This window comes from Lepisosteus oculatus, chromosome 23 (assembly GCF_040954835.1).
Source record: "Lepisosteus oculatus isolate fLepOcu1 chromosome 23, fLepOcu1.hap2, whole genome shotgun sequence".
NCBI classification, from domain to species: domain Eukaryota; kingdom Metazoa; phylum Chordata; class Actinopteri; order Semionotiformes; family Lepisosteidae; genus Lepisosteus; species Lepisosteus oculatus.
Window position 1 is genome coordinate 1786810 of NC_090718.1, and position 23218 is coordinate 1810027.

Here is a 23218-nt window from a genome sequence, read left to right on the forward strand (position 1 = left end):
TCAACTGGAGAGAACTAGAGACAGGTGACCCATTACACACATTAGTACACTAGCAGTGTGAGACAGCTGGACACTCACACTGAGTCTCTGGCAGTGAGAAAGCTGGACACTCACACTGAGCCTCTGTCAGTGAGACAGATGGACACTCACACTGAGCCTCTGTCAGTGAGACAGCTGCACACTAACCCTGAGTCTCTGGCAGGGAGACAGCAGGACACTCACCCTGAGTCTGTCAGATCATAGTGAAATTGAACTATTAGAATACAGGAAGCCCCTCCTCTCTGTCTCTTCCTCATTGTGTGTCTCTTCCTCTAACTCTGGTTGCGCTGCAGTTTAAAAGAGTTTAAGGAAGAGATGGACAGAAATGGAATGAGCCTGAGAGTCAAAGAGATTCCCTGATGGGGAGATGGTCTTGATTTCTAAATAGAGAGAAATAATTAGATAGACAATGGCTGATGATGTGACATATGCTGACATCAAATTTTCCAGAGTTCCCAGAAATGAGGACCCAACTATCACCTTATCTCCGATACTGCCTTACGGTGAGTTTAGCTCTAAATGAGCACTTTGTTACAGTTTAATACTGCAGATACTGCCTGTACACACTGCAACACTGTGATACTGTCTGTCTGCTACACTTCAAAACTGTAATACTTTCTGTCCGCTGCACTGTAAGTTGTGATATTGTCTGTCTGATTCTGTTGTCTGTCACCTGCCTGAGGGCACATTTTGGAATAGACAGAAAGAAATGACTGAGGACAGTCATACACAGTTACAAGGCCACTGTAGTACACTTGGATTGGGATGCTATATTAGCAATGAAGTTTCCTCCAAGCAATGGCGTAACGTATGCGAGATAGAGTTGAGAAATTTAATTTCAACGATCACTGATCGTACAAGCAAGGCTGAGTCTTTCAAATACCCTGAAACCAACTGCTCATAGCTGCCATATAACTATGAGAAGGAAATTCTTACCTAACCCTAACATCAAAGACACACATGAGCAGCAAACTAAAGAATAATAATAATCAGTCATTTACTGTACATCTGCGCAAAGATCATTCAAAATCATCTTCATAGGTAGAACAACTTCCATCTTGACCTTGGCCAGTCAATGCATGCAATTAGACAGTTATATTATTATTGATTATTAGTATTATCAATATATCATTATCTCTCATATACAGTACAGTTATATTCTTATCATATTTGTAATGTTGTATAACAGTATGAAATATTATACTATGATACAATTCATATTCTGCTTTTTATGGCATATAATTTTTATCAATGCGTTATTCAAAAGTATTTCTCATGTTTGGTTTTATTTTACGTCCGACTCAGTGTGTTTTTTTTAATGCCTGCTATGTGTTGCAATCAATGAACGTCAGCGAGGTTGGTCGGGCTTACAGGAACTCTCTCATTAAGAGTGAACTTCTCAGTTGTTATCTGCTGAGTGGGCGGCTGCTCATTCTAAACTGGAGTCCTGATGGGTTTCCCATAATCCTTGTCTTTCTCAGTTCACTTAAAGCTGCCTCTCTCCTTGTTTCTCTAGCCCAGTCCAGGTGTAGAAGCTGTGTCCTGATCACCCTGGGAGTAAAAGTGTGTATCTTATTGGGCACAGTCATCGCCCTGGGGACCGTCTGTGAGTGATAGTCCTTTATATCTACACAAACATTTACAATTATCCTAGATCTGAGGACAGTCTGTTCTGTCTCTTATGATTCTGGATTGTCATTAGCACGCTTTCTACTTCAAGTCCGTCACTCGACAAGCTCAGCAATAAGGAATCCGCAGATCTTTGCAGTTTAATGATCTTGGCACTGTGCTGTGAGGTCAAGTCACTTTAGGCGGCAGGCGTATCCTGTTTCCTTGTTGCTGTAGAAAGGAACATTTTGTGGTGTCTTCACCACAGTGGAGAGACCTTTGCAGAGATGTATTTTCAGAGTTGTGGTTTCCTGGAAGGGCTCACCAGGCTGTCGTCATTTGGCCATTCTTGGTACTTTCACCTCTGTTGCTATGGGCTGTTTCCTGCTGACCATCTACAGTACGTACAGGGGTTGTGTATCACTAACGTAGATGTAGTAGTGAGAGTGACGCTAATACTTGCACTGGCACTACTCTCCTTTCTGTAAAGAATCTTTAGAAATATGTGTAGAATTTGAATGAACCAGAAAATTGATGTTAATAGAGGCCTCAGGGTAGTTGTGTACTGTAAAGTGATTGATAGAAAAGAATATGATCAGCCTACTTAATAGGCATTCCCATGAGTCATGCAAACTACAAGGACAGAACCCATTGTCTAGTGCACTAAGAGAATAAACACCAGCCTAATTTGTGAAGGTAATATGTATGATGAAAAATTAATTAATATACAATAATCATTTTCATATAAATAGCAACATTTTACATTGGAGTTTATTTGGGGCTTTTGCAGTATAATTACACACTCAGTGAGTAATTGAATTGAGTTGACCAACTGGCCTGTGGGTGTGACCTGCAGTGTGGAGGACCAGCACTGACTGGGAGAGCAGACTGGAGGAGAAGGAGGGGGAACTGGGGCGATACCGGAACGAGTCCGAGAGACATGAGAGTGAAACAGAGAAATACAGGAAAAAGCTGGAGTCAATCTTCTGTGTGGATCCCTTAACTCAGGAAAGAAGTGAGTGAATGATTATAAAGGATGAGATGTGGAGTTTGTGCAGAGCAGTGTCTTAATGTCCTGATGCTCAGTTAGTATTAAGTCAGGGAGATTTCCTTTGTCTCTTTCTGTGTGTCTGTCTGTCCAGAGGAGAGTCCTGATGAATCCCTGAGGCTCAGTCAGTATTAATCCAGGTGATTTCCTGTGTGTCTGTCTGTCCAGAGGAGAGTCCTGAGGAATCCCTGAGGCTCAGTCAGTATTAATCCAGGTGATTCCTGTGTGTCTGTCTGTACAGAGGAGAGTCCTGAGGAATCCCTGAGGCTCAGTCAGTATTAATCCAGGTGATTCCTGTGTGTCTGTCTGTACAGAGGAGAGTCCTGAGGAATCCCTGAGGCTCAGTCAGTATTAATCCAGGTGATTCCTGTGTGTCTGTCTGTACAGAGGAGAGTCCTGAGGAATCCCTGAGGCTCAGTCAGTATTAATCCAGGTGATTCCTGTGTGTCTGTCTGTACAGAGCAGCAGTGCTGTCCAGAGGGATGGAAGGGGGGAGACAGTGGAAGATGTTACTACGTCTCTACAGACCGGAGAGCCTGGGAGTCTGCGAGTCATTTCTGTTCATCAGTGGGAGCTCAGCTGCTGGAGATCAATGATAAGAGAGAAATGGTGAGGAATAGAGCATCACAAAAACAGACACAGTGTGATATTTTGTGTCCATGTTGAACTGACTGTGATGTGTTTCTCTACAGATGAGTCTGAGGAATCTAATACAAACCTATGAGTACTGGATTGGCCTGAGCAGGAAGGAGAATGGTGTGTGGAGCTGGGTGGATGGTGGATATCTGGACAGATCAATGTAAGTGTGGCGATGATGGGAGTCTGTATGAAGAGCTCTCCCTCACACACAGAGGGACAATCACTTGTGAGAGTGATTATAATCTTGTGCACTGGGGTGACCAGACTGTCTCAGTGACTCTGCTCTCCTCTCTCACAGGGGCTCAGTGAGTCAGGAAGGTGTTGAGTATGATCATGGGAAATGTGCCAAAGGAATCCGGACTTCGAACAGGATCTCTTTTTCTGCAGCTGTGTGCACGAAAAATTATCCCTGGATCTGTGAGGGGGAGTCTGGGAAAGTGTGGCTGCCTCCGCAGTCTGTTTTCACTGAGTCACTGTTTTGAACTGAGTGGTGATCAGAATGGTTAGTGGCGACTCATCAATCCAGAAATATCTCACAGGGTAGATGGAGTTGGACTAATCAGTAACTGTGGCTGGATGCCATCTTTATCTCAGCTGATTGCAGCACAATTACTTGTAAAAGTCCCTATTGACATAGATTTCTCCTCTCCAGGCTTGGTGTGTTTCGGTTCATTACCGACCAAAAGTGCTTCAAGATAAATACAAAGGAATAGACACAGAAATCAAAAACCATTGATGCGCAACAGTATTGGTTGACAGTGTGATGTAGGGTGATGTAAATTATTTAAATAATAAGCTTGTGGTGTCAGTGACTGAGTCAGTGCATTTAAACTCTGAATTCACACAGCAGTGCAGCGATAACCACAGACACGCATTTCAATATAAAATCTTCCTCAAAGAACCTGATTCACCTTTCTAAATTCATTGGAGTCATAATGCGTAACTCTTTCAAAAATTGAAAATTGCAAATAACCCTGCGGTTTATAATAACCCCTCATTTAAATGTATGTAATGCTTCCGAAAACATAGATTTCATGTTTGCTATGAATAAAAGACTGAAATAAATAAGTCGAAATTTCTTGTCTGTTGTCTCTCAGTTAATACACCGGTCAGATGCTTTTTTACTGATGCTACAGAGTGATAAAGATTGGTCAAGATAAAGAATTGTCTCATCATCATCTCAGTTTCTTTCAGGATTGGGCTGTAGTTTTCCTGCAGGGAATCTTCTTAAAGAAATATGGATTTGGTGAATTGTTTTCTACATTTTAATACCTTCCCTGCTATGTAAGGCAAGTTATTTGAACTGCAATTTGCTTAAAGAGAAAAGTTCAAGCAATAAAATACAAGTCCAAAAATATTTATTAAAGGTTGATCAAGACTCGTGATGGAAACAGTGTAAATTCTTAGCTTCATCTCTTAACTTTAATGATCTGCATCCAGAAGAATTATTTGTCCAAAGTTTAAGGTTCACATCTTGGATTTTGTCCCAGCATGATGTCTCTATTACTTTTCAATGGCTTGCAGACTCCTGAATTCCTTGTCTGCTGTCTCTCAGTTCCCCTGACAGATCCTATGCAGAAATCCAAGGATCCTGTCTGCTTGAATACCTGCTCTCCTGCATGTGTCTCAACTCCTGCTCGCTGGTCCACAGCACAAACTCTTCCCAGGAGCCCCTGTGTGTGAGCGATAGTCCACATAGAGCTGTTCAGGAAACTCTCTCTCTCTGCCACTGTTTCCTGGTAGAGTCTCCGGGTCCTGCAGTCTCCTCCACCATCCTGAGATCACTGCTGGGATCTCTAACTGAGCCACATCTGCTGCCTTGTGGAATCTGGGATTTCAGGATGATTTTTCAGCATCATGCAAAAATCATGCAGGGACTGGGTTTCCCACAGACGGTTTTGGCTGTGCTCACATTTCTGTTGAAAAATTAGTTTTAGTGTGTTTAATTTGTGTGTGGTATGCTATCTCACTGTCTTCCTCCCCGTAAGTCTAGTTTGACTCTTAGTGTTCTTCTGTCTCACCATCACTTAGAGGGTTAGATTCAGAGTGAGAGTGAGGAAGAAGGAAAGGAAGAGGAGGGGTTTCTGAGTTCCTGTTTGCTGTCCTGTGCTTTAGTGCCACTCTGACCTGGCAGAGACTCAGTGTGACTCAGTGTCCAGCTGTCTCACTGGACCCTGCTAATACAGTCAGAACTATGGACACAGACAGCGTTTACACTGGGCTACAGAGTCCAGCACAGGACGTGTACGAGACTGTGACCAGGAGAGCAGGGAGAGAGCCAGGAGGAGAGCAGACCAGTGAGTACAGAGCTGATACATGGACACTCTAATACAACTAATATATCTGAAATATTTCTTCCGCAGCAATATTGTGCCTGTATCATGTGTCCGATCTATTCATTTATTACGACTTTATATCTGATCTGCTTGTGTTTGTTATTTTCCTATTTTTATTTCTTTGTTCCTAGATTTAATCTGTTTCACTCTCTGTCTGTTTTCTTTCTCTTTTTTACAAAACTCCTACAACGGATCTTCGCTCTGACCACAGTGTGTTTTCACTCCTCAGTGGTCAGTCACATGACCTCTTCACAGCTCTGGTGTGAGGAGACGCCTCTGTCAGCCCCCCTCCTGAAGTGTCTCACTCTGAGCCTTCAGCTGCTCACACCCCTCCTCCACAGTCAGTCCCAGTGACACCCTGCAGCTCCAGTCAGGGTGTCTGCTTGAGCTCCACTTCCCCGGCCACTCAGAGTCCTGCTGTGTCCAGTCTGTGGGGAGAATTCACCTGTCTCCCTCTCTCCCTGGCCAGGACAGTCCAGGAGTAGGAGCTGTGTGTCCATCAGCCTGGGAGTCACAGTGTGTGTCTTACTGGTCACAGTCATTGCCCTGGGGACAGTCTGTAAGTCTGATAGTCCTTTACATCTACACAAACATGTACAATTCCATATATATATATCAATTTTTCTGGATCTGAAGATAATCTGTTCTATCTTTATGATACTGGATTGTTATTAACACACCTTCTAGTTCATGTCTGTGTGTGTATCTTAGAACACTCCTCATTCTCAGCACTAAAGAACCTCCTGATCTTTGTGGTTTAATGAGCGTGGCACTGTGCTGTGAGCACCAGTCAAATTAGCTGACAGGAGTTTCCTGTTTCTTCTCTGCTTAGGGAGGAACTCCCTGTGCTGTCTGAGTGTCCATTGAGAGACTTTTTGTCAAATATGTATTTTCAGAGTTGCGGTTTCAATCCAGGATTAATCAGAGTGGAGACAACTGGCAATTCTTGGTACTTAAAGATCTGTTGCTATGATCTGTTTTCTGTTGGCAATCTCAATGCAGGGGCTGTGTACCACAAAGGCAGACGTGTTCACACACCATAGTGTGAGTGTGAAGCTGATACTTACAGAGGAGAGTCCTGATGAGTCCCAGAGGCTAAGTCAGTATTAATCCAGGTGATTCCTGTGTGTCTGTCTGTACAGAGGAGAGTCCTGAGGAATCCCTGAGGCTCAGTCAGTATTAATCCAGGTGATTCCTGTGTGTCTGTCTGTACAGAGCAGCAGTGCTGTCCAGAGGGATGGAAGGGGGGAGACAGTGGAAGATGTTACTACATTTCCAGTGATCGGAGAGCCTGGGCGTCTGCGAGTCAGTTCTGTTCATCAGTGGGAGCTCAGCTGCTGGAGATCAATGATGCGAGAGAAATGGTGAGGAATAGAGCATCACAAAAACAGACACGGTGTGATATTTTGTGTCCATGTTGAACTGACTGTGATGTGTTTCTCTACAGATGACTGTGGGGAATCTAGTACGACGCTATGAGTACTGGATTGGCCTGAGCAGGACGGAGTATGGTGTGTGGAGCTGGGTGGATGGCGGATCTCTGGACAGAGCAATGTAAGTGTGGCGATGATGGGAGTCTGTATGAAGAGCTCTCCCTCACACACAGAGGGACAATCACTTGTGAGAGTGATTATAATCTTGTGCACTGGGGTGTCCAGACTGTCTCAGTGACTCTGCTCTCCTCTCTCACAGGGGCTCAGTGAGTCAGGAAGGTGTTGAGTATGATCGTGGGAAATGTGCCATAGGAATCCGGACTTCAAACAGGATCTCTTTTTCTGCAGCTGTGTGCACGAAACCTTATCGCTGGATCTGTGAGGGGGAGTCTGGGAAAGTGTGGCTGCCTCCGCAGTCTGTTTTCACTGAGTCACTGTTTTGAACTGAGTGGTGATCAGAATGGTTAGTGGCGACTCATCAATCCAGAAATATCTCACAGGGTAGATGGAGTTGGACTAATCAGTAACCATGGCTGGATGCCATCTTTATCTCAGCTGATTGCAGCACAATTACTTGTAAAAGTCCCTATTGACATAGATTTCTCCTCTCCAGGCTTGGTGTGTTTCGGTTCATTACCAACCACAAGTGCTTCAAGATAAATACAAAGGAATCGACACAGAAATAAAAAACCATTGATGCGCAACAGTATTGGTTAACAGTGTGATGTAGGGTGATGTCAATTATTTAAACAATAAGCTTGTGGTGTCAGTGACTGAGTCAGTGCATTTAAACCCTGAATTCACACAGCAGTGCAGCGAAAACCACAGACACGCATTTCAATATAAAATCTTCCTCAAAGAACCTGATTCACCTTTCTAAATTCATTGGAGTCATAATGCGTAAAAAAATTCAAAAATTGAAATTTGCAAACTACCCTGCGGTTTATAATAACCCGTCATTTAACTGCATGTAACGCTTCCAAAAGCATAGACTTCATGTTTGCCTTGAATAAAAGACTAAAATAAATAAGTATAGAAATGTCATTTCAAGAAGCGCAGTGCTCTCTATACATGTGGTCATAAGGGGTGGAGGCGGTGACTGATCATGTGATCTCTGAAGACGATGAAGACGTTCCTCAATGAGAATAAAAATAATAATAATAATTGCTTTCACTTACATAGCGCTTTTCTGGACACTCCACTCAAAGCGCTTTACAGGGAATGGGGATCCCCTCCACCACCACCAGTGTGCAGCCCTACCTGGATGATGCTCCAGTCCTCTCCCCACACACCAGCTCTCAGTGGGGAGGAGAGCAGAGTAATGAAGCCAATTCATAGAGGGGGGTTATTAAGAGGCCATGATTGATAAGGGCCAATGGGAAATTTGGCCAGGGGTTACACCCCTACTCTTTTCGAGAAACACCCTGGGATTTTTAATGACCACAGAGAGTCAGGACCTCGGTTTTACGTCTCATCCAAAGGACGGCGCCTGTTTACAGTATAGTGTCCCCGTCACTATACTGGGGAATTAGGACCCACATGGACCACAGGGTGAGCACCCCCTGCTGGCCCCACTAACACCTCTTCCAGCAGCAACCTTAGTTTTTCCCAGGAGTCTCTCATCCAGGTACTGACCAGGCTCACACCTGCTGAGCTTCAGTGGGGCTGCCAGTGGTGAGCTGCAGGGTGATATGGCTGCTGGCCATATCTAACTCTGAGAAGTCTTCAAGGCAGGTGAAACGGCCAGGATTTCAGGTCATGATGGAAGTCTGTCAGCTCAAGAGTACTCTCAGGACACACAGGCAAGGATGCACCCTGACTGGTCAGACACCAGCCATAGCCTGGTTCTCCATCCCAGTAACGAAGAAGCCCAGTCCTACAAGGCTGCCGAGTTCTGGCAAGTTCCGAGTGTGAGTGTGTCAACGCTGCCACCATGTGGGACGCTGCCATAGCTGCTGAAGAAGAGACTGAGGAAGGGAGAAGGCAAGGATTTGTGAGTTTCTGCATTTGTTCAGTTATTGCCACTCTGCCCTGATTGAATCTAAGTGTGATTGTCCAACTGTATACAGATAAAATCTATATGTTTTTATTTTGTTATTTTGTTTTGTTTCTAATACACCATCTTGATGCATCTTTGCTATTGGGTAAGAATGGTTAGGTTCTGGGTATTGTAATTCTCTGACACTCTTGGCGATGTCTCACACCCTGAAATATCTCTGTGAGTTTCTTTCAGAATTGAATGAGTTCAGTTTGACTGTAGGTCTACTGTAGGGACTCTTCTTGAAGGGCTGTCATTGGTAAAATATATTTATGTAATGTTACAGTTTTGGATTTGCGAAAGAAGGGATAAATAAAAAATACAAATTTCAAATACCACATTTTGTAAATTATCATGCACAATACTTTTCTTGATACCTAGTCCATGTTATCTGAAATCTGAATTTATGCAAATACAATGATTCTATTAAATTTAGTAAATAGAGACAGTTCAGGAAACAAAGTACAAGACCGAAGTGATGAAAATGATGGAAATTCTTAAATTCTTCTCTTAACTTTAAAAATCTCCCTCTTGAATTGTTCTTCCAACCCTAAACTTCTTGTCTGTTGACTCTCAGTTAATACACAGGTCGGATGCTTTTTAACTGATGCTACGGAGTGATGAAGGTCGGTCAAGACAAAGAATTGTCTCATCATCTCGGTCAGTTTCTTTCAGGATTGGGCTGTAGTTTTCCTGCAGGAAACCTTCTTAAAGAAATATGGATTTGGTGAATTGTTTTCTACATTTTAATACCTTTCCTGCTATCTAAGGCAGGCAAGTTATTTGACTCAAAAGTCCAAAAATATTTATTAAAGGTTGATCAAGACTCTTGATGAAAACAGTGTAAATTCTTAGCTTCATCTCTTAACTTTAATGATCTGCATCCTGAATAATTATTTGTCCAAAGTTTAAGGTTCACATTGTGGATTTTGTCCCAGCATGATGTCTCTATGACCTTTTAATGCCTGCAGGCTCCTGAATTCCTTGTCTGCTGTCTCTCAGTTCCCCTGACAGATCCTATGCAGAAATACAAGGATCCTGGATGCTTGAATACCTGCGCTCCCGCATGTGTCCCAACTCCTGCTCGCTGGTCCACAGCACAAACTCTTCCCAGGAGCCCCTGTGTGTGAGCGATAGTCCACACAGAGCTGTTCAGGAAACTCGCTCTCTCTGCCACTGTTTCCTGGTAGAGTCTCCGGGTCCTGCAGTCTCCTCCACCATCCTGAGATCACTGGTGGGATCTCTAACTGAGCCACATCTGCTGCCTTGTGGAATCTGGGATTTCAGGATGGGCTTCCCACAGACGGTTTTGGCTGTGCTCACATTTCTGTTGAAACATTAGTTTTAGTGTGTTTAATTTTGTGTATGGTATGATATCTCACTGTCTTCCTCCCCGTAAGTCTAGTTTGACTGTTAGTGTTCTTCTGTCTCACCATCACTTAGAGAGTTAGATTCAGAGAAAGATTAAGGAAGAGAAGGGGTTTCTGAGTTCCTGTTTGCTGTCCTGTCATTTAGTATCATTCTGACCTGACGGAGACTCAGTGTGACCCATTGTCCAGCTGTCTCACTGGACCCTGCTAATACAGTCAGATCTATGGACATTTATACTGGGCTACAGAGAAACACTCAGGAGGAGAATGAATCTCTGAAGAGCAGACCAGAGGAAGAGCCAGGAGGAGAGCCGGCCAGTGAGTACAATGCTGATACAGGGACACTCTAATACAATGGTATACTGTCACGCAGCTACAGCTGTGTACTGATAAAGACACTGGCATTCTCTCTCTGTCCAGCCATATTGTCAGAAACTTGCAGCGACCAGGCTCGGCTCTGCAGGATTTTATAGTTCTGAAAGATCAGGCTCAACAGTGGTCACATTGCCACCCTGTGACATATCAGAACAACCTGTTTGACAGAGGAAATGAAAAGGAGGAGGTTTGTGAATTTCAGTTTTATAGTCTCCTTTTGGTTAGCGTCACTGCTTGAGACTCCCTGGGCATGTCCGGATGTACAAAGATCAGTCTGTTTCTTTTATCTCCGGTTGGATATTTTGTACTGGTAATATCACATGATCCAAAGGTGCAAAAAGGTTACTATAGTCGTCTGACCCTCTTGGTGAAGTCTGACTCCCTGAAATATATCTAGATAATGGCAGTTCTGGTTTCTGTTGCTACAGTATGTTGTTTGTTGTGTTGCTCATCTCAACTTCTCTATTTCCAGTGGTGATTTGGTTTCAGTCTCACAAATGGTTTTAGGCAGGAACATTATCAACCAAATGAACTGTTTGGGCAAAATATTCATCATCCAGTTAATCAAGTCAGCCTGTTCCCTTATGATCTCTCTCCGTTTCTTTCAGGATTGCATGAACCCAGTTGAGCTGTAGTTATTCTGCAGAGACCAAGGAATATGGCGTCCTCATTTTTTAATTTTAATTTATTACAATTTGTTTTGTATTCTTTATATTAACAAGTTAGACGCATCCACACTTCAATTTCACAGGCCCCACATTTTAAAACGTTTCTTGATACATAGACACGTTACCTAATATCTGTATTCCCGAAAATACAGAAATTGTAGTGCAAACAAATTAGACATCTGGTTTAGTGAACAGAGAAAGTTCAAGCAAAAAAAAAATAACAAGATCATAAATTAAGGATTGAGCAGGTTTTACAATGAAAATAGGGTCAATTCTTAATTTAATCTCTTCTCCTTAATGATCTTCATCTTAAATACTTGTTTCAAAGTTTTAGGTTGACATCTTGGATTTTGGTCCAGGATGACAGCTCATTCATGTCACTCGCTGGCCTGCAGGCTCCTGAATTTCTTGCCCACTGTCTCTCAGTCTCCCTGATAGATCAGGAATGTGCTTCTTCTGTTACACCTATCAGGTGGTGATTTAATCATGCTAATTGCTCATAACGAGCATGGACTGGGTTTCTGACAGTGTTGGCTTTACACCTCTTTTAAAGTATGAAAATAAGTAAGAAATTAGGTTTATTGTGATTTCATTTTATCATCTGTGTTGGTTATCAAGCAGTATTTCTCGTTTAGATTTTAAATTGAGCAATTAGAAATAGCATAGATGGCATTTTTGTGCTCAGTTGATAGTGAGAAGTTGAAGAGGTGTTCTGACTGCCTAAATGGACACAGAGATTTGGCAGACACTGTCTTTCTCCTGCTGTCTCTCTGCCTCTCTCACTCTGTGCCTCTGTGAGTGTGATGGTGTCTCTCTGTCCCTCTCCCTCTCAGTCTAGTGTGTCTGGAGATGTTCCTTTGTCTCAGGCTGTGCCAGCCTATCTCAAAGAGAAGGGGGAAATGAGGAATAGGGAAAGGAAGGAGGAGTTGATGAGTTCCCTTTTATTGTCCGGCCATTCAGTTTGACTCTGACCTGTCAGAGACTCAGTCGGACTCAGTGTTTATCAGCCTCACCAGGACCCGGATCACACAGTCTGATCAATGGACACGTATAAAGAGTACATTGGGCTACAGAGTCCAACACAGGATGCGTATGAAAATGTGAGCACACCAAGGACAGAGCCAAGAGGTGAGCCAGACAGTGAGTACAGCACTTAATAAACAAATATGCTAGGTATACTGCCACTGTACTGATTTATTGATGTACTGATACTGTATGCTGATAGACTCACACTCTGACACAATGTTGTACTGTCATGCGGATACACTGATATACTGACACTATAATACACCTATAAACTAATACACTAATACACTGACTCTCTGATACACTGACATACTGCCACTTTTATATAATGACACTCTCACACACTGTTACATTGATATACCAACACTGATATACTTGTACACAGACACTGTTGTAGTGATTCACTGACACCCACAGCGACACAACAGAAGCATAAACTAGCTTTGATGCTGATTAACAAATACATCTATATACTGACACAGACACTGAAATGTTTTTCCCTATCATATTGTTTTATTTCACTCTCTTTGCCTGTTTTCTTTTCTCTTCTTCTTTTGTCAACATTTGAACAAAACTTCTAATTAATCAAATTGTCACTTGGACCACAGAGTAGGACAAGAATTCTGACTGTTAAGTGGTCACTTTTACTGGCCTCAACTCCTGAAGTGTCTCACTCTGAACCTTCAGCTGCTCACAGCCCTCCTCCACAGTCAGTCCCAGTGACACCCTGCAGCTCCAGTCAGGGTGTCTGCTTGAGCTCCACTTCCCCGGCCACTCAGAGTCCTGCTGTGTCCAGTCTGTGGGGAGAATTCACCTGTCTCCCTCTCTCCCTGGCCAGGACAGTCCAGGAGTAGGAGCTGTGTGTCCATCAGCCTGGGAGTCACAGTGTGTGTCTTACTGGTCACAGTCATTGCCCTGGGGACAGTCTGTAAGTCTGATAGTCACTCCTGTCATTTCATTAGTATCTAGGTGTGAAGCATGGAGTATCTAGGCTCTAATAAATATCTTGATATTTGCTCTCCAATGCTATAGGCCAAACTATGAGCTAAAAGTAGTGTTTTATTAGGAGAGACAGGAAGGGATTACAGATAATATGACACAATAATCCTATAGGCTCATGGGTACTGTAGTGTTTTGCTAGAATTCCTCATACTTATTGTAATGCATGGCACTGGGTTTGGAATGACTTTATTCATAACGGCTTTAATATATGTCTCAATAATTGTACCAGACCAAATCACAAGATGTGTTCCTGCTCACCAAGTAAACTGTGTCTCATGGTTCTTGACTCTGTGTATGTTGGTGATCTGAAATGCCACCCCCATCACAGCAGATCTCAGAGCTCTTTACACTCCTGTCTGTATATTCTTTTGGTTGAGAATCATTCTTGTTGCTCTTCTTTGAGCTCCTTCTGAGGATGATTTCTGTAGATCCTTTCAGCTGTATATCCCAATGACCAGAGCTGAGCACAGTGTCCTACAGGGGGTTCACCAGTGTGCTGACCAGAGCTGAGCACAGTGTCCTACAGGGGGTTCACCAGTGAGCTGACCAGAGCTGAGCACAGTGTCCTACAGGGGGTTCACCAGTGAGCTGTAAACCCTCATCACAACCTCCCTGGGTTTCAGCCCCACTCTCTGTACACATCCCAGCAGGCTGTGCCCAGGCTGTCTGGATGAGGACAGAAGACTCTGCAGGAACACACAGGTCCTCTCAGGCGGAGCTTCCTGCAGCTCCCAGTTCCCCAGGAGAGCTGTCTGCTGTAGCTCCTGCTTCCTGTGTGGATCACTGTGCTCTTATCTGTCCTCATCCAGACACACACCCTTTCTCAACTAAAACTCTGATTGTATTTGTTCTCATCTGTGCAATTAGTACAATTAAGCAAATAAGATGATTGCTTGCACAAACCAGGAGATAACATGTTTTGCACATTAGTGTGACTGGTAGATTATGTTGACAGAGACAGGCAGCTGATGTATAAGTGGACAGAGAAACAAATTTACTTGGTTGATTAAAAAATGTTCTGTGTTCTGGGCTCTGCAGTGTGGAACCAGAACAGCTCAGACTGTAAGAGCAGACTGGAGAAGAAGGAGAAGGAGCTGGAGAAACTCAGGCAAGAAGCAGAGAGATACAGGAAACGTGTGGAAATCTTCTGTGTGGACCTCTCTACTGGGAGGAGAAGTAAGTGTGTGGGAGAGTGATGGAGGACTCCTCTACTGGGAGGAGAAGTAACTGTGTGGGTATTGAGAAGTTTGGAGGGTGAAATCTCAGCAGAGAGGAGTGAGAAAACCTGCTTCTTGGACAAAGCTGGTTTTCATTTTAGTCTTGATCTGTATTGACACTGATGGGTCTTTAGTAGACCTGGGAGCAGGGAAAGGTCCTATCGGAATATTTGGAGAAGAATAAGTGTTGCTTTAGATTTAGTCTGTGATCAACGCAGAGTAAATAAGTGGTGAATTCAAATGTCTTTGAAGTGTTTGACATGGCCATTCAGAATGCTGTCTTGTGAGGAAGGGACCTGTCCTCCGCAGTACTGAGGAAGTCCTGCTGTGTATGTCACTAGTGCGGAACTCTCTCTGAGATGGACTGCGGCCTCCTGACTCCCTGTCTCTGCAGGAGCTGGAACTGTTGGCAATAGAAGTAATTGAGGAAGACAGACAGACTCTTAATCATGAGGATGAGAGCCTCAGGTTCATGATCAGTTACAATTATGCAAAGACTTGCTATTGACCCATCTGTAAGTTCGAGTCTCAGTGTTGCAGAAGTACAAGAGAGACATGATGCAGGTCTGGGACAAGTGGGTGATCTTTTGGTGGGCACCCAGCAAACACCCCAGACAAGCCATAAGTTTCAAACTGTGCAATTAATTTACACAACCACCGTTGAAACCAAAATAATTAACTAAATAGAAGCTTACCTCCTTCCTGAGCTCCTGCATAAATGTCTTGAGTCTTACTAGCCAGCCAGGCAACCAGCTGCTTAACAGCTTCAACATAAACAAAGCTTTGGAGCCACATGGACTCTCAAAAGTCAAGCACTCCATTTCTTCTGGGTTCTTGACTTCCAGGTCAGTGGTGAATCCACTGGCCTTCTCGTACAGAACGTCACTCACTCAATTGGCTGACTGAACTTACCGACTCACCCCGACTGAGGGCAGCAGCAACACATTCATCAAAGGCTTCTGGGGAAGATGGTCCAGACACGGCGGCCATTTTGCCTAGACCAGCTGTGCCCTCACAGGAAACAGTACATTAACTCAGCAATTCAACTGAATGAAATGCATAAAAAATGAGAGAGAGTCTTTTAAAGGGTGTGTCTTGATGACACCATGGTGCTCAGTCAGTATTAATCCAGGTGATTCCTGTGTGTCTGTCTGTACAGAGGAGAGTCCTGAGGAATCCCTGAGGCTCAGTCAGTATTAATCCAGGTGTTTCCTGTGTGTCTGTCTGTCCAGAGCAGCAGTGCTGTCCAGAGGGATGGAAGGGGGGAGACAGTGGAAGATGTTACTACATCTCTACAGACCAGAGATCCTGGGAGTTTGCCAGTCATTTCTGTTCATCAGTGGGAGCTCAACTGCTGGAGACTGAGGACAAGAGGGAGCTGGTGAGAACATGAAATCTGCTGCAGCCACACTGAGTGAGAGAGGCTTCACTGAAAAGCCATTTGAAAAATACAAATACTTCAGTATTACAAATTCAATTTTTAATTTCTCCAGAAAACATCTATCCCTCCATCTATCAGTGTTACTCAGGAACATCATCTACTGTACATTTTTCATAAGGAAGTGAATATTTAAAATGGACATTGATCATTAGTAAATGAGATTTCAGCTCTGGGACAATACCATTGTTTTACAGATCACAGACAATGCTGCCCAACACTAGGCAAAGTGAAATCTTGTATTTGTGTTCCAACTAGATCTCTCTATTATAAAACTCTCAGCAGGGTAGTTTTGCTACTAACAGTCAACTTCTTCCTTATACTTTCACATAGTAGACATCTCAGAAGAAACACTACCCAGTTCACACCAGAAACTCCTGTTCTGTCAACTTCTCTTTCTAACAGTTGTGGGAATGGGGAACAAACTACTCAGCCATGTTGTTGAAATCTTGACTTTTTCAGGAACTTGCTAAGTGAGATTAAGTCAATTAACCATTAGAAAAACAAAACCATGAATTCTGCTTGTTCTCGGGTCAGGAAAATCAGATGTCCACCCTCCCGGTTGATAGGTGACCTAAAGCCCCGATAATGTGATTGCTGTGCGATCTGACCTGCTTTGTGTGTTTTTACAGAATTTCTTGGGAAGTCTTTTAGAAGGCTATTTTTACTGGATTGGCTTGAGAAAGGACAGCAGCTCTGAGTGGAGATGGGTCAATGGAACAGAACTCAACAAAGATGTGTAAGTGTATTGTGTTATGTGTTTGTTGTGTCCAGTAAATACTGCATTGTAGAAATTTCAAAATTGAAAAGCTACGAAAACAAAATGAACACAAAGCACACTGACTTGGACTGGTTTGTGTGATTACCTTGAACTGTAGTGATATGGAGACACTTCCCAGCAAGCTGTGGGGAATGACCTGCCATCTTCAGTCACATGACCAATTGCTGTAAGACATTGGGTCAGGTGCCAGTTTAAAGCTCAGGAAGCTGAAGCTTCCAGTGCTGGTCATTATCTGCTGTCTGGAAACATGGAGAGCAGATCTTCTCTCCAGAGGGAGAGATGGGGAAGACGGAGTGAATGTTGGGACTTTTTGTAAGTCAAGGAATTGAGACTGTTTTAGAACTGATGAGCTGTAGCTGCCTGTCTTAGGGAGGAAGCTCGCAAAGATGTCTAGTTGTCTAGTAAATATCTTCATGGAGACAGCTGAGGGAGATGAAGAGAGAGATAGAGGTTGTGTGATCAGGGAGTCTAATCTGCTTCTCTCTCATAGGATTACAGTTAAAACAGGATACTCTGATGGGGACTGTGCCTGTGGATACTGGAGTGGGGATGTCTTCACTGCGTATTCCCGGAAATGTGAAGAGACATTCTCCTGGATCTGTGTGGGGGATCCTGTGTGAGTGTGGCAGCCCCCAGACCCCTCTCCTGCCTTGAGGGGGAGTACAAATCTCACAGAGAGGAAAGACATGTTAGAGAGAGACCGTGCGTCTGCTGGGACTCCTCTGCTGAGTCCTGGACACGATCATAGTCTCTTCACTCTTCATTGTTCCTCACTGAGAAGCAGAGTTATTAAACAAATAGCAAACAGTTTCACGTTTTAAGAAGGTTTGGGGTATTTGGGGATTTTTTAACAATTATGTGTCCTGTCCTTAAATTTCAGCCTGTAGCACAAAATTAACAGAGTTTCAGTTTTTGTTTTTTTCTACCAATTCTGTATTTGATCATGTTTTCTGTTTTACACAATAAAACCAGTGGGAAGATGTCTGGGCTGTTTCTTGAGTCACTGTATGTCTGGTATCTCCTCTAGACTCTGCTCATTCCTCTGACTGTGTCCCAGTTTCTCTCAGCAATTGAGTCACTGGCTTGTCTGCTCTTACTGGGAAGAACCTGCAACTATGTTTGAAATGTTAAATCTTATTTAAAACCTTACTTTGTCACACGTGCTCTTCTTTCTGCTGACTTACGTTTTTCAAGATATATCCTGACCATCTGTTTGAATCTACATTTAATATGTTTACTGTAAAGCACTTTGTGATGTTTTACAGTGTATGAAATGAGAATTTGGATAAAACGTGAGGAAAACCAGTTTTAATGTATAAATGTCGTTTGGCGGTCTTCGGGTAGGGAAATTGACAGAGTTGTATTCAGCTGCCTGTACTGTCAGTTTCAGATAAAAGATGCTGTTTAGCAGTTTGGACAGAGTAGAGCTCTTCAGTCCTGTCCAGTGTTTCAGGTAACTGTGTGAAATGAACATTTCAGGAGAAAGGGCACATTTTGGTTTCATTGCAAAATCCACACATGTTATTGAAATATATTATGCATAAGCTATGTGGGCTGGTAATTAAAATACTGATCCCAACTGGAATGCTGTCCTCATGAGAGGGCTGCAGGATGTCTGTTCACTGTTCCCACATGGAGCTCGGGGATACTTGTCTTGCTGTGGGATTGTAGCAGGAGGATTCTCCTGGCTCAGTCTTGGACTGTGTCTGCTGGACATGACAGGATCTGATGGGAATATTCCCAGACAGACTAGGGGACAATGAAACAGTTTATTTTCCACTTGTTGCTGTGAGGTAAAACTGACTGTTTATCCACAAGGTGCAAAGACTAAGGCTGCTGCTGGAAGAGGTGTGAGTGGGGCCAGCAGGGGGCGCTCACCCTGCGGTCTGTGTGGGTCCTAATGCCCCAGTATAGTGACGGGGACACTAGACTGTAAACAGGCGCCGTCCTGCAGATGAGACGTCAAACCGAGGTCCTGACTCTCTGTGGTCATTAAAAATCCCAGGGCGTTTCTCAAAAAGAGTAGTGGTGTTACCCCGGTGTCCTGGCCAAATTTCTAATTGGCCTTTACCCATCATGGCCTCCTAATAATCCCCCTCTGTGAATTGGCTTCATTACTCTGCTCTCCTCCCCACTGATAGCTGGTGTGTGGGGAGCGTTCTGGCGCACTATGGCTGCCGTCGCATCATCCAGGTGGGGCTGCACACTGGGGGTGGTGGAGGGGGGTCCCCATTACCTGTAAAGCGCTTTGAGTGGAGTGTCCAGAAAAGCACTATATAAGTGTAAGCAATTATTATTTTTATTATTATTATTATTATTAAAGAGGCCAAACTGGAATTGAATCCGGCGCCTTTTTTTGTATAGCGACACCTCCTGGCCAGGTGCGGCTGCTGCCGGGCGGTACAAGGCGGTCGACGTGCGGTTCAGCGTGTGTCCCGCAGCTGGCGCGGGGCTCCTACGTCTGTTCCTGTTTCGGGGAAAGATGGTGGAAGTCTGAAAGTTAAAGAGGCGATTTGGGTGGTTTATGAGAAATGTTGCAGAGTTTATCCTTTTGGAAGTCATTCTCCTGTTTCGGACAGCGTACTGAGCTTCACCGTGAACACGTGAAAAACCCGTCAGGTAGGAATAGCTCTGAACTGTATTTGATCGGTAAACAGTTCTGTATTCCGAGATGTGTTTGACGATGGAGTCACCCGTACCGAGAGACGATACGCATTAATCTGACGTTTTGTGATTCTAAATAGTTTAACACGGAGGCTGATTTCTCATTATATAAACCCACGATCGCCGCTCCTGTCTGATATTGTGAGCAGTTTTGCTGTTTAAATTCAGAGGTTCAAAGTGCGTGTGAGAGATCTGGTTCTTTTCTAGACCGGAGTTTATATGAACTGACCTAGCAAAGTGATCTCTTCTGTCCTCTTTTACTGCAAGAAGTTTCAACATTGGACATTTCAATAGCGGGAGATTTGACATTAAAATTAAACGTAAGAAAGCCCGCAATGTTAGTGAAATCTTTAGACAAAAATAAGTCCATAGAACTAAAGTAGAGGGTGTCGATTCCAATAAATTCCGATTCAGATAAATTTACAGTGCAGTAGGGAGGGTCCTTTGTGATATTAAACTCCCGGACCATCTGACCGGCGTCTATTCTCTCTTGTTTATGAATGAGATGTTTTACACCCAATCAGATCACTGAATTTAGCTCAGCGATGTTGCGATTGGTCAGTGGGAGTTACTGCTGATTGACAGTACATTTTCCCAATTATAGACGAGACTCGTCCAGTTGCCCAATAAACTACGATCAGTGAAAACCCGGAAGGATTTGTTTTGTAGCAAAACGGAATATTTCATTGTTGCTTTTCTCTGGTTAAACATCCGAGGCGGTTTTTCCCCCCGCAGTAGCTGCAGACCTGTTGTTGTTTGGCGTGCAGTGATCGTGAAACTTCGCGCAGAAGATGATGATGTTAGAAAAGTAATAGTTGATTAAGGGGAAACCTCAACTGCGCAGACCTTTCCAAAGGCCGAGTCCCTGAGCTGTGAGGATCATGAGGACCAGCTGGACAGTCCACTGTCCACTCCACAGCCCTGAGGAAGGAGGTAGGCAGGACAAGAGCTCGTCTTTAACAGTACCCATGAGAATTGATTTGATTTTTAGTTTATATTTATTTGATATTTTTCTTGTCATGAATGCTTTGATTTGTTAATGGGTTCATGTTGTGTTAAATGTGTTGTGTATTATGTTGTGCCTTTTGCCTACCTGCAAAGCAAATTTCCCATCTGGGTCAACAGAGGAAGTAAGAGCTGTCCATTGGAGGGGTCAGTGTGTGTCTGCAGCAGGGCTGTCCAGTCCTGGTCCTGGAGGGGTCAGTGTGTGTCTGCAGCAGGGCTGTCCAGTCCTGGTCCTGGAGGGGTCAGTGTGTGTCTGCAGCAGGGCTGTCCAGTCCTGGTCCTGGAGGGGTCGGTGTGTGTGTCTGCAGCAGGACTGTCCAGTCCTGGTCCTGGAGGGGTCAGTGTGTGTCTGCAGCAGGGCTGTCCAGTCCTGGTCCTGGAGGGGTCAGTGTGTGTCTGCAGCAGGGCTGTCCAGTCCTGGTCCTGGAGGGGTCAGTGTGTGTCTGCAGCAGGGCTGTCCAGTCCCGGTCCTGGAGGGGTCAGTGTGTGTCTGCAGCAGGGCTGTCCAGTCCTGGTCCTGGAGGGGTCAGTGTGTGTCTGCAGCAGGGCTGTCCAGTCCCGGTCCTGGAGGGGTCAGTGTGTGTCTGCAGCAGGGCTGTCCAGTCCCGGTCCTGGAGGGGTCAGTGTGTGTCTGCAGCAGGGCTGTCCAGTCCTGGTCCTGGAGGGGTCAGTGTGTGTCTGCAGCAGGGCTGTCCAGTCCTGGTCCTGGAGGGGTCAGTGTGTGTCTGCGTCAGGGCTGTCCAGTCCTGGTCCTGGTGGGGTCAGTGTGTGTCTGCAGCAGGGCTGTCCAGTCCTGGTCCTGGAGGGGTCAATGTGTGTGTCTGCAGACGATCCAGGTGTTTTTAAATCAGTAGCACCTGACGAGCTGGGAAAGGGTATTTGTTTGGTCCAGTTAAATCAATGACCAGCTTGTTTACCTCTAGTCTCTCTACGTCTGTAGCTCTATACTGTATACATGAGAGATCTAGAAGATACACACAGATTAAATATTGATTTGAGTTATTACATTTTTTTCAAGCCCAGGAATAGTTAAAGAGAGAATACAGATGCTGGTTTAATCTGTATTTAAAAATAATCCCCTGAAAATTATCATTTAAATGTTCATTTTTCCCAGATATGTCAGTGAAAATGTATAAGCATAATGGTTTGAATATGTTATGTACATGAATATGTTACAAAATGTATTTATATACCTGTACAGATCTTACACTCAGTCCCTGCTGGATCTCCTCAGTTTGTTGTATGTTGTTTGTATTGTCTCTCTCTGTTCAATCTTATAACTGCTATCGTGATGTGGAATAGTGTTGTCAGTTGTTGTGTTGAAAGGAGATGATCTCTGTTGTAGTAAACTGTGTTGTGCTCTTTGATCCCTCTGTCTGAGCTGCTCCTACACTGCTGTGGGTATTTTCTCAGGGACGGCCTCTGGAGAATCTGTACCAGCCTCAGGAATGGACACCGATATCAGCTGACTGTTCCTTCACTCCTTCATTCTGATAATTCACTACACTGATGTACTGTTTTAACATAATAAAACACTCCTGAGCAAAGTTTTAGTCACTTGTTTTTATCTTATTTTTGTTAATTAAACACCAGGTTGTGAACACCTCTTCCATGCTCTTGGGTTTTATTTCCAGTGTCTGTGAAAGAAACTGTGGTCTTCGTGTTGATGAGAGATCTCTCTGCTACTGACATGAGCTCTGTGCCTTGTGAGGGGTGAGATTCTCATGGAGAACAGTGGAAAGGTGAAGCCTGATTGTCCACACGTATAATTCAAGTCTAATTCCATCATACTGTCAAACTAGAGCTGCTCAATACACACAGATGGAGTCACACTGACTCACTGCAACACCTTTCACAGTGAAGCAGAGTCCTGTGCAACAGGCAGGACTGACAGCCCCTCTGAACACTGTGCAGGATCACAGCAGCTCCAGATCACTGCAGGATTCAGCGCAGCTCCAACTCTCCTCCATCTTCACAAACATCATCAATTCACTTCATCTGAGCTGCAGTTGTGCAGTGGCTCCTGCAGTCCAGCTGTGCTTCTGCTCTGTCTTTATTACAGAAGGGGCTCCTGCTCTCAGCCGGAGAGTGAATCGCAGGTTTAAAGGTTTTATATTTGGCGGCGCTGATGTTTCTTAGCGGCGCTGTAGCTCGTCGTGTAGCGCGCTGGTCTGCGGGCGGTGACGGTCCGGGTTCAAATCCCCAGACCACGATAGGTACACGGCTGGGTTCAAGACCACTGACTGCGGAGGCATTTATAAAACCCGAAACACAATAGAGAAGCAGAGATACTACTTTTAGAATTGCAGGAACAGGAGGGATACTTTTTTATTTTTTAGATTTTTTTCGTTTACCGAAAGATTGCCAGATAAGTATGACCGCGGAGTTACTCCAGATTTGGCAGGAAGTATAGCTCACTCTACTAAACCCCGACTCTTACATATCTCCTCCCGGAGCCCCGGGTTCGAGACCCGTCTGGATCGGCCGATATTTTTCAATCGAGCTGAACTTGCGCTCTTCTGATTGGCTGC

At 44.2% G+C, this 23218-nt stretch overlaps 2 protein-coding genes and 1 long non-coding RNA gene across 10 annotated transcripts; all 3 read left to right on the forward strand.

Moving 5' to 3' along the window:
• The first annotated feature begins 311 nt into the window (after positions 1–311).
• Positions 312–8220, forward strand: LOC138224835 (C-type lectin domain family 2 member B-like). 4 transcript variants are annotated; one of them, XM_069182934.1, is made up of 6 exons: positions 312–542; positions 1556–1645; positions 2504–2662; positions 3156–3304; positions 3388–3494; positions 7363–8220. In XM_069182934.1, exons 1-6 carry the CDS (start codon positions 449–451, stop codon positions 7544–7546), a joined length of 783 nt encoding a protein of 260 aa, XP_069039035.1. In that variant the 5' UTR covers positions 312–448; the 3' UTR covers positions 7547–8220. The 4 variants fall into 4 exon arrangements, with proteins under 4 accessions (XP_069039035.1, XP_069039034.1, XP_069039036.1 ...); XM_069182933.1 differs by lacking the exon at positions 7363–8220 and adding an exon at positions 3633–4412; XM_069182935.1 differs by lacking the exons at positions 1556–1645; positions 7363–8220 and adding an exon at positions 3633–4412.
• Positions 8221–8828: 608 nt separating this feature from the next.
• LOC107075746 (natural killer cells antigen CD94-like) lies at positions 8829–17998 on the forward strand. 5 transcript variants are annotated; one of them, XM_069182991.1, is made up of 10 exons: positions 8829–9096; positions 9719–9801; positions 10144–10829; positions 10932–11073; positions 12388–12694; positions 13419–13508; positions 14621–14758; positions 16032–16180; positions 16870–16976; positions 17509–17998. In XM_069182991.1, exons 5-10 carry the CDS (start codon positions 12595–12597, stop codon positions 17636–17638), a joined length of 714 nt encoding a protein of 237 aa, XP_069039092.1. In that variant the 5' UTR covers positions 8829–9096; positions 9719–9801; positions 10144–10829; positions 10932–11073; positions 12388–12594; the 3' UTR covers positions 17639–17998. The 5 variants fall into 5 exon arrangements, with proteins under 5 accessions (XP_069039092.1, XP_069039094.1, XP_069039096.1 ...); XM_069182993.1 differs by having other exon boundaries at positions 10332–10829; XM_069182995.1 differs by lacking the exon at positions 10932–11073.
• Positions 17999–19853: 1855 nt separating this feature from the next.
• Positions 19854–22240, forward strand: LOC138224870 (uncharacterized). Its single transcript, XR_011183327.1, has 2 exons — positions 19854–20615; positions 22101–22240. It is a non-coding gene; the product is annotated as an uncharacterized lncRNA (long non-coding RNA).
• The last annotated feature ends 978 nt before the right edge of the window (positions 22241–23218 follow it).